Source organism: Aotus nancymaae, unplaced genomic scaffold (genome assembly GCF_030222135.1).
Source record: "Aotus nancymaae isolate 86718 unplaced genomic scaffold, 86718_ANA_hifiasm-v0.15.2.pri h1tg000053l, whole genome shotgun sequence".
Classification (NCBI taxonomy): domain Eukaryota; kingdom Metazoa; phylum Chordata; class Mammalia; order Primates; family Aotidae; genus Aotus; species Aotus nancymaae.
This window is the reverse complement of record NW_026988467.1, coordinates 9,316,204-9,327,080: the sequence shown is the minus strand read 5'-3', so window position 1 is coordinate 9,327,080 and position 10,877 is coordinate 9,316,204. Positions and strand designations below refer to the sequence as shown.

The 10,877-nt window shown below is 54.8% G+C and overlaps 1 protein-coding gene across 2 annotated transcripts in view; it reads right to left on the bottom strand.

The window, feature by feature from the left end:
* Positions 1–960: 960 nt before the first annotated feature.
* Positions 961–10,877, bottom strand: part of TNFRSF8 (TNF receptor superfamily member 8) — a 55,442-nt gene continuing 45,525 nt past the window's right edge. The window contains exons 12-14 of one of the 2 annotated variants that reach the window (XM_064363726.1): positions 7,306–7,331; positions 5,215–5,428; positions 961–2,301 (exon numbers count right to left, since the gene is read on the bottom strand). In XM_064363726.1, the coding sequence (XP_064219796.1) occupies positions 2,051–2,301; positions 5,215–5,428; positions 7,306–7,331 (491 nt within the window). In that variant the 3' untranslated portion in view covers positions 961–2,050. The remainder of the gene's footprint in view (positions 2,302–5,214; positions 5,429–7,305; positions 7,332–10,877) is intronic. The other variant, XM_064363725.1, reaches the window with a different exon arrangement.

The following is a 10,877-nucleotide window of genomic DNA, read 5'->3' as shown; positions in this document are numbered from 1 at the left end:
TTTCACCATGTTGGCCTGATGGTCTCAAACTCCTGATCTCAGGTGATCCACTCGCCTCAGCCTCCCAGAGTGCTCGGATTACAGTGTGAGACACCAAGCCCGGCCATCAGTGGCTTTATTCTAAGTGTCCTCAAAGGGCCAGTCTTGAACCAGGGAGCGGCAATTACACAGAGAAAGAGATTGCCTCGAGTGATAAGGAAATCTTCCAGCAGTGAGAAGGGCTGCCCCAGCAGGAAGTGGGCTCCTGGACCCAGAAATGTCCAATCTACCAGAGACCAGCCACCTCAGTGTCTGGGGGTGCAGAGGGAATCCCTGCCCTGCGGGGAGAGAAACCCCCAGAGCCACCGCTGCTCAGAGGCTCTGTTAATAACATACTCTCAATTTCAATGATCACGTCCTCAGCCTTACAGTTCTTTGTTTTTAAGAATTTTATGGATTTTTAGGGATTTGAAAGTTGCATGAAGGGCCACGGGGTGAAGAAGTGCATTACGTTGTTAAAACGTATCAATCTCTCCCGTCAAGGGCGCCAGACTACCCTGCCTGGCAGGCGCGTGCTGCCCAGTGTACCTTACAGCCGCGGCTGCGGGTGATGCAGAGACACCCACTCCATCCTTGCACAAAAACACTGGGCAAACAGCATCTGCCCACTTACACTTCTGGCCAATGTCCAGGTTCTGGTGTAACCACCTCTCGCAATGCCGCGGCTTCTCCAACTTTCCCCAAAACATCTGAGCAGTTTCAGAAACTATCACTTCCTCCAGAGAGCACGTGGCCAGCTGATGAGTAAACAGCAGCTTTCCCAGCCCTGCCTCCAGGTGGTAAGTCCACGAGTCTCCAGGCTACCCGCAACTCCTAGACTCACCCTCATCCATCACTCCTTTGCTTAAACACTGAAGGCCCTGGAGAGCAGGCCGGCCAGCGGACTGGAAGTCAGGGCCGATTTACTCCTTAGTGTGAAATGTGAAACCCCCAAAATCCAGATGGAACCTCCAAACAGTCTTGTTTCCTACGGTCCAGAGTAAGGCAGATGCCTGGGGGAGGCAGTGACGCCTCTCGATGCCCACACCCCAATGGGTGCAGAGCCAGAACCAGATGGCGGGGCCGGTGGTAGTGGATTTGCAAGCAGGGCAGATCTAAGGAAGATGCCTCTTCATTTCCCAGGACAGAGCGGGTGGGGTCCACAGACAGTGATCAAGAACCCTGGGCAGCACCCCAAGTTCCCCATGTCCACATGGGGAGGAAGTCCCTGGGCAAAGCAAAGCAGGTTCTCTGGGCTGGTGGGGGGGCGGTCTGCAGCTGCTGAGGGCTACAGACATCTGGGTCCCAAGATGCCTGCTGTGCTGGGGATTGGTGGAGACATTCTGAGATGAGTGACTTGATCCTGGGCCCACCAAGGGGGTGACAGAGGGAAGGTGGGCAGCACCAGGAGGGTCCCGCAGCCCAGGAAGGGCTGGGGCTGGGCAGGGGCCCTCACGGCAGTGCAGAGTGCTGTGTGGCCGTGGCAGCAAAGACAGTGCCAGCTGACCACACCCCATCCCTGGACTTCCCTTTTGACTCAGGAGAGACAGCCACAGGCACTGGCCCCGTGCCCACTGGGGACCACATTTACAGTAACTGGGGGCATGCTGGAAGGCCCAATGGGTGTCGTCTCTGATGTCCAGGGAGAGAGGGAGTAGGGTTCGGGGGTGCTGGGAGCTGGCCTCATGGCCTCTCCCTCGGTGGGCTCTGGGGCTGGTGGTGAGGGTCTGATGCCCAGGTCTCTGGGGCCAATGCTATTCTTGGCAGGGTCCAGTCCTGCCATCTGTCTGCTGCCTCAACCAACATCACTGCTGGGACCCAGTACCCTTGGACTGTCTTCTGTACAAGCCCCGGATCCCCTAGGCTCTGTGTCAGGGGACAGCTAAGTGGGGGATGCCAGCAGAGACCACCAGACCCCTGCAATGACGGGCCGGTCCACGCTAGATGCTGGACCAAGCTTGGTGCCAACAGTACCACCCTGGCCTCCCAGAGGCCACCCTGCTGCCCTCCAAGCCCCAGCCCAGCCCAGGCCTCACTTTCCACAGGCGGCTGTGGGCAAGGGGGCCTCCTTCCCTTCCTCTTCCACCGAGAGCATGGCGACGTCGCTGCAGCTGCCCAGAGGCGGTTCTGTCTCCTGCTCGGGGTAGTGTGGGGCTTGGTCTGCCTCCAGCTCCTCCTCCTCCAACTCGGGCTCTGCCGGCCCCGCCAGGCCCCGGCCCTCGGGCAGCTCAGCCTTCACGGTCCCCACAATCACGGTGTCAGCCTTCATGATGTAGATTTTCTCTGCAAGACAAAAGGATGTGTGAGCGAGGGAGGCCAGAGCGCCAGCCAGGATGGGAGCAAAGAGGCAGAGAAGGGGCCAAGGCCCAGTGCTGTCATGCCCTCTGGGTGACTTCAGGCTGATGGCACAACCTCTCTGACACACCTTACAGGCGTCCTGGGGCTCAGAGGAAATATAACAGCTAGGAGCTGGGCCTTGAGGCGTTAAGAACCAGCCTACTTGTACTTAAGATTTTCTCGGCACTTCTTCAGGGGTGGGTGAGGAAGAAGAGGACACAGTGGGAGAGAAAGTGAACTGTGGAAGAGAACAGGCAAAGCCGTGGATAACCAGAGCACGGCGGCCACAGCAGAGGCGAGCACCTGCCATGCACCGGCTCCTGGGTGCTCAGCCCTCCTGCAGGGCGACCCCATCAAGATTCCCACTTACAGCCTGGAGAGGTTAAATGACCTGCCCAAGGTCAAGATGTAGTTAGGAGAAATAAAAAAAAAAACAAAAAACAAAAAACCTCACTCTGCCTGGCAGCCCTTTCTGCTTTTATCCAAGTGCCTGCAGCCAAAACCCAGGGTGACCAACCTGTCCCATCTTGCCCGACAACATTCCTGGTTCTAATACTGCAAGTCCAGTGTCCTGGGAGCCCCCTCAGTCCGGGCAAACCCAGCCAGCCGGTCACATCCTGCAGAAACCCCTGGAAGCCCATGATCGAGACAGCCTGGCTCAGGTTGTGAATTTCAGGGTCTGCCGCTCAGAGCCGATCTCCCACCTGCAGCCCGTGTGGCTGTGCCGTAAGCGCACGGTGGAAGCTTGAACAGATGGCTTGTCTTTGCCACAGTCTGATGTGGGGGCTCCTGCTGTGGCCTTCTGATAGAGGGGAACACAGAGGCACAGGGGAGTTCGGTGGCCCGAGGAAGCCTGGCCTCTGCCCAGCTGACGGCGTCCGGCTCAGGGTGGGCCGGCTCCCAGCTGTTCTGCCCTGGACTCTGGAGGCCGAATGGGGAAGCTCAAGAGGGAACTTGAGAGCTGGGTGGGGTGGGGGTGCAGGGACCCCTGCCTCTCTGGGTAATGTGGTTACACCCCTCGGATTCAGGAACCCCAGAAATGTTCTCAAATCCCCTGCACCCTCAATTCTATTGCATGACACTGGCTCTCCTATTCTGGTTTTAAATACCCCCAGGAAAGAGAGAAGTGCTCCGAACTGCAGCGAGAGGAGGGGAAGGCCCAGAGTGTGGGATGGGCTGTGGGCTGGGTGCCCCCACAGACCCCAAAACAGACAGCAGGGCCTCAGCACCCCCACATCTCCATCAAGACCTGCAGGCTCCTGCCCCTAGGAGCCCTGAAGAGGGCTGGGCAAAAGATGGGGGCTGGGGGTGGTGAGAGAGGAGACCCCAGGAGGGGAGAGAAGGCCCAGAGGGGGATGGACAGAGAAGAGGAGAAGCGGATGGGGTCAGGTGGGGGGGGTGCTGGTTTAGGGAGAAGGAGCCAAAGCTGGGAGACAGGCTCGTCCTTCACATTCCTCAGGGAAACAAGCAGGGGTCCTTGGGAAATCCGGAATTAACTGGATTCAAGGCAGCGGAACTGGCTGCTCCAGGTGAGGAAACCACTCCCACCGAGCTCAGAGGTGATAGAGTAAATGTCAGAGACGGCCACGAGGGGTCTGCCCCGTCTGGCTCTGCCCCCGTCACAGGCCTCCCACACCCCAGGTTGTGATGCTGGCTTCCAAGGGCTGCATGGGTTTCCTGCCCCCTCCCCAGAGCTCCAGAGTCCAGGGAATTCATCTTGGCCAGGTGGGGAGGGCAGGTGAGGAAGCTGGGGGGAAAGGTGTTCTTGCCTTGCCTGGTTCCCAGGGGGAGAGGGGTGATGTGGAGAACCCAGTGTGATCTCTCTTGGGAACTGGATGGGAAGGGAGGATGCTCCCCCAGGCTGGCATCAGGAAGGTAAGGGGGTTGTCTGTATCTTGGGTGCCCAAGAGAACCTCCAAGGCCCTTCCACTTCCCAGCGGAGCGGAGGTGGCCTCCCTGCCATCTGATCCACTCACCAGCAAGGCCTGCAGGCTATGCCAGGGGGTGGGGGGTCAGTCCACACCTAAGCCATCCACCTGGGAGCCCGGTACTTCCTTCTCCTGCCCATCAAACACCCTCTGAACCCCGCCCCCGGGATTCCAGGCACTGCGCTCAGCCTGGACTCAGATGTTCCAATTAGGACTTCTTAGGAATTCTGAAGAAGCCTTTGGTGATATTTCCCAAAATACATACTTTTCAAATAAAACTTACTAAAAGCTACAATTTCAAAAGTTTCAGTTTGTTACAAAAGACTGCCCAGGCCAGGCACAGCGGCTTATGCTCATAATCCCAGTACTCTGTGAGGCCGAGGCGGACAGATCACCTTGAGGCCAGGAGTGTTCCTGAGAAAGATGGGACAAGCTGGTCACCCCAGGTTTTGGCTGTAGGCACACGGATAGGAGCAGAAAGGCCTGCCAGGCGGAGCGGGTGTTTCCCCATCTGTAAAATGGGGAGAAAGACACCAACCTCAGAAGGTGGTGAGACAATCGGAGATGAAGAGATGGCATCTGCACAGTGCCCGGAATGTGCCAGACAAGTGGCAGGTCCTATGACCACTGGCATGTTCTCCTCCTGTCCCCTCGGGTGTCGGGGGCTGGGACGGCTTTCACTTTTTATGTGAATCACAGCAGGCACCTCACGCGCACTGGCTCATGAATTCGCACAAGGGCCTATGAGGTAAGTGCCCTTGCTGACCCTACTTACAGACACTTGAATTGGGGTGAAGAATCTATACCTCTCCTTTGCTGGGCCTTTCAGCTCCGGCTGAGTCTCCAGGCCCCTTCCAGGACCCAGGGCCCCGCACTCATCCCCGCCTCTGCCCCTGGGCTGCAGAGAATCCCTCAAAACAGGCCAACTCACCAATCCTGTTATTGGTGTGTTCCGTGGGCACCCGAGGCTCAGGAAAGTCCCTGGGAGGCGAGGGGCCTCCGGCTGGGCTGGCATCCCGCAACGGCAGGCTCTCCAGGCCGGCTGCCCCCACGTTGTGGCAGATCTCCAATGGCTGCGCTGGAGGGCTCATTAACCGCAGCTCTTCTGCGCCGGATTCTGTCACCGACACGCCACTCCTCACCTGCTGTGGGAGAGGAATGGGTGCTGCTGCAGGGTACCCCCACCCTCCCCCACTCTCTGAACCGGGAGGCCCCTTTTTCTGCATCTCTACAGACGCCAGTGAGTCTCCCTTTCTGCTTTAAAGCTGCCCTGAGCTGCCCCGGGCTTCTCAGCTTTCTGGGTGAAGTCTGTTGCTTTTAATTTGTACTAAATAGTAAGGGTAACAGTCAGCGACTCACAGGGCGCCTGCCATGTCTGTGACCCTGTCCTAAAGTTCTTGACGTATGTTAATCCTCACAACCACCATATGAGGTGGGTAACAGCCCTCTCCCCGTTTTACAGATGAGGAAACTGAGGCACAGAGGAGTCGAGTGACTTGCCCAGGGTTGTACCATCAGTAAACACCTGAGCCAGGATTTGAACCCTGGCATCTGGCTCCACAATCCACACTCATGAGCACCAAAGTCTGTAAGTACCAGCTCCAGACCCACCGCCTCCTGGAGCAGCCCTCCAGCTCCCTAGCCCCGACATCCCGGAAAGCAGTCTTTTATGATTACACTCATGCATTCTAAAAACAGCTATGGATTGAGGAATGTGCCGGTTGACTTTTTGACTTTTATGAGTAAATGCAAGTAAGTGGCCTCATTAAATGTCCTGATGCCTTCAAAATGGAGTGAGTTTGAGTAATTCAGAGACGAGGCAGGAATGCCCATATTGATGCGATGATTCTCAAGGCACAGAGAGCATATCTTTCAGATTGGTGAAAAAGTAATCACGGTTTTTGCCATTATTTTTAATGGCAAATGGCACCAACATTATTAATACATCATCTTGAATACTTTTTATAATAATTTGAAGGCTAAAAGACTGTTTTTGTTTTGTTTTGTTTTGATTTTTGTTGTTGAGATGGAGTCTCACTCTGTCGCCCAGGCTGGAATGCAGTGGCACAATCTCAGCTCACTGCAACCTCTGCCCCCAGCTTCAAGAGATTCTCCTGCCTCAGCCTCCCGAGTAGCTGGGACTACAGGTGTGCGCCTCTACACCCAGCTAATTTTTGTATTTTTAGTAGAGACGGGGTTTCACTATGTTGGCCGGGCTGGTCTCAAACTCCTGACCTCAGGTGATCCGTCCGCCTTAGCCTCCCAAAATGCTGGGATTGTAAGCGTGAGCCATCGTGCCCGGCCAAAAGACTGCATTTTAAAACAAGTTACTATTAATGGCCTATGCAGCAAAACCAAATGTATCACCTTACAAATTGTTGAACACCCTCTTTTGTGGGATTTCTCAGCGTTGTCACAGCCGCTTGTCAAATCCAAGCATATTTGAATGTGATGCCCCATAATTTGAAACTGAACTAGTGTGAGGTTCTGTATATTATATTGAAAAATGAAAGGATAGAAACCCTTCTTAATGTACAATGCTTGAATGAAAGAAAGTAATGGAAGAAGTGATAAATGGAAAAAGAAAAAGAGGAGTGGACCGTAGACACCTGCTCCGCCATCCAGCTTGCAGGACGAGATTCATGAAGAGTGAAGAGAAGAGGAAAATGAACGCAGTCTTCCTCCCGACCAGACCTGGTACCCAAAAGTGGCGCAAACAAAATCCAATGTCTGCAGGCCCTTCTGGAAACTCCCGGCAGGCTGAGCCAGGAGCTGGAGGCTGCTGTGGGGGTGGGGCTCTCCACCCTCGGCCCCAGGCGAGGCCCCTGTGACAGAGGTCCCTGCGGTGGGGCAGACTCAGCCTGAACCTGCAGCAGGGGCCTGCACCCTGGGCACTGGAGGGGGAAAGGCCCTTCCATCCCCTCCCTCTCCCTTCCCCCAGCAGCTCTCTGAACTGCAGATGTTAGGGAAGGAGCCGGATTTAGGGGCACGAAGCTGAGGTGGGGCAAGGGCGGGTACTTACTGTTGAGCTCCTCCTGGGTCTGGAATCTGGAAAAAGCAAGAGCAGCGACTTCACCGAGGAGGGTCTGGCAGCCCCCGGCCCCGCCCGCCCCGCCTACTGGCAAACGGTCCTCCTGGATCACAGGTGGCGCTGAACTCAGCCTAGGGGTCAGGTCATCAGTCTGGAGAGGACTGGGAGGGGTTTCAGAGTCAGTGCCCACCCCAGCCCAAGGCAAGGAGGCTCACTTCCCGATGCTTACTCCTCCAGTGGCAGATGGAGGACAGGGGACCACCTCTCTCTCCTGGCCACTCTCATTCTGTAATTTTTTTTTTTTTTTGAGATGGTCTCGCCGGAGTGCAGTGGGGCAATCTCAGCAAAATGCAACCTTCGCCTCCCAGGTTCAAGTGATTCTCGTGCCTCAGCTTCCCAAGAAGCTGGGATTACAGGCACACGCCACCACGCCTGGCTAATTTTTTGTATTTTCAGTAGAGACAGGGTTTCACCATGTTGTCCAGGCTGGTCTTGAACTCCTGATCTCAAGTGATCCACTCACCTCGGCCTTGCAAAGTGCCAGGATTACAGGTGTGAGCCACTGGGCCTGGCTCACATTCCTAATGACTAAACCAATGAACACGCCAAACCGTCTCCCAACCCCCACCCCTGCGCACATGCAAGGATTGGTTCATGAGAAGCACAGGCCCAACCAGAGCCCAGGAGGCTTCCGCTGGGTCAGAAGCTGGTCTGTGGATGCTGCCCCCACACCTTGTTGTCTCCAGGGTGTGGAGAGCCCCGAACTCCCTGTAACACCGGGCAAAACCCACATGGAGGACCTCAAGGCAGGCGGTGGAGAGAGGATGAGGGATCCTGTGGACGCTACTTGGACCCTGCCTGGGACATGCCTGAAGCCAGTCTACTGTGGAACCCTTCTGGCTCCAGCCAGACTTTGATTTTCTCTTTCACGTGCCTGAAAGCACCCAGGCAGCAGCCTTTGAGGAGGACAACTGCTCTCAGGTCATCTCATGTCCTTCAACTCATCCCTCTGTGAGCTCAGGAGGCGCCGATGCAAAGATTCTCAGGCCACAAGGTCCGTCTTCTCATCTCAACCCCCTACCCTCCACTCTCCTTGTTCTCCCACAGTAAACAGGGGCCAGGTCATGGCCAGGTGCACATTGACATTTAACATTTTGGCTCACTAGCCATCTGAGAAAGGTGAGAGGGCACCCGGCCATCTAGTCCATCCTGGGGCCAGTCAACTCCCAGAGCAGACCATCCTCCAGGAACGCCCAGCCTTCAACCACTCCCGAGAATGCCACCTACAGAGATCTGGAATCTGCTAGTGTCAGGCACACATCCCTGGCTAGACAATTCTGCCTCCAAGATGCCTGTATGCCAGCCACACCGCCTCCTGCACACGTCTCGGATTTCAGCAGCTCTGGGGAGCCACCAGCCCTGAACCCTCGCAGAGATGCTCACCGATGCTCAGTCAACAAGCATCGGTGAGAAGTACACACAGGCCTGGCCGTATGAACATGCTACGTTGGACACTAGGTGTGTTTGGGAAACACTCTTAGGGGAACCTTTTTCTCTTTTTTTTTGATACAGAGTCTCACTCTGTCACCCAGGCTGCAATGCAGTGGCACGATCTCGGCTCACTGCAACCTCCATCTCCCAGGTTCAAGCGATTCTCCCAAGTAGCTGGGATTACAGGTGTGCGCCACCATGCCCCGCTAATTTTTGTATTTTTAGTAGAGATGGGGTTTCACCATGTTGGCCAGGCTGGTCTCAAACTCCTGACCTCAGGCGATCCACCCGCCTCAGCCTCCAAAGTGCTGGAATTACAGCCTTGAGCCACCGTGCTCGGCTGAGCCACATTCTTTTAAATGATGTCAGTGAAACTAACTCATGGTTCTTCCAGAGTGATTCAGACTTTTACAAGCAGCCAACTGTTCTTTGGTACCAAGTCACTGGGAGTGGCCAACAGAAAAAAAAAATGTTTGACAAAGTAACAAAACAAAATAAATAGAAATGACACAACTCGGCCTCGAAAGCGAAGTAGGTGAAGAGGAGCACGCGCTGGTTCCATTTTCTCAAGAGTCATCTCACAAGGAAAACCTCACACTCTTTATCCAGCCACCCCTCTTGGGGGAACACACCCTCAGGAAATAACCCGAAAGAAAACGAAAAGGCCGAGCACAGCAGCGGTGTTTATAATAACCGCCAAATTGAAAACCAGCCAAATGTCAAAAACAATGAGGCCGCTTAGCTGCCCTGGAGCAGGGGTACCCAGGCTGGAGTACAGTGGCATGGTCTCGGCTCACTGCAACCTCCACCTCCTGGGTTCAAGAAATTCTCCTGCCTCAGCCCCCTGAGGAGCTGGGATTACAAGCATCCACCACCACACCTGGCTAATTTTTGTATTTTTAGTAGAGACAGGGTTTTGCCATGTTGGCCAGGCTGGTCTTGAACTCCTGACCTCCAGTGATCCACCCGCCTTGGCCTCCCAAAGTGCTGGGATTACAGGCGTGAGTCACCACATCCAGCCTACTTAGAATTTTTTAAAATTAAAGTATTAAAAAAAGAAGGTGTCCAGGATGCTTTCCAGCCCACAGCAGGTGCAGGAAGAGCCCAGGATGTTAACACAGCTCTGCGCTCCAACACATTGAATGGTAAGTCAGAGTACGATACCGACCCTCCCAAACAAGTGTTAGAATCTCAGAGGCAAAAGAGTGGCATCTGGAAGGCTCTGACGTGTGACTACAGCTGTGTTACAACCTATGAGGATTTTGATAAAGACACAGGACAAATCTCGCCAAGTACAGAGGTCAGATTTCATAACTGCTCTTCCCCTAAAAATGTTGATTCAATCTGCTAGCCTTATTTATTCGTTTCCTTGCTTTTTGGAATAACCACCACCTTCTCGTGAGCTCGTCTGATACCCCCCCATGAGTCCAGGAACACGCTGGGCAGCGGCTGGCCGCCTGGGCAAGTTCATGGTGTCATAGGCTGCTCTGAAGCCCACGCTCACGGAGCACGTGAGATCTGACGCGTGATGTGAAGCTCTCGGTCCCTTCCTTCCCTGTTGTTCTCCACTTACAGTCCCCTCGCCTCTCTGGCCTGTGATTCCCCAATGCTGTGGGAAACAGAACGGGCCCAAGTGGGGAGATTCAGCTAGGCTCTGGCAACAGGCACCCCTAGATGCAAACCCCGGGCTTCAGGGAGAGAGAGCTGATTCCAGCCCCGGGGCAGGAGAGCACAAGTTAAGCTGGGAACATCTCAGAATAGGGAAGTGCTCACAGCACAGAAGGATGAGGATACCCCAAAGAACACAGGGGCTCTCCCTGACCTAATCTGGGACAACTGGAGCGTCAAAATATAAACTGATGGTAACAGATATAACCCAATGAATAAAATAAGGGTTCTGGGCCAGGCACAGTGGCTCATGCCTGTAATCCCAAAAATTTGGGAGGCTGAGGCAGGAGGACCACTTGAGGCCAGGAGTTGGAGACCAGCCTCACCAACATGGTGAAACCCTGTCTCTACTAAAAATACAAAAAAAAAAAAAAAAAATCAGCCAGGCATTGTGGCACACACCT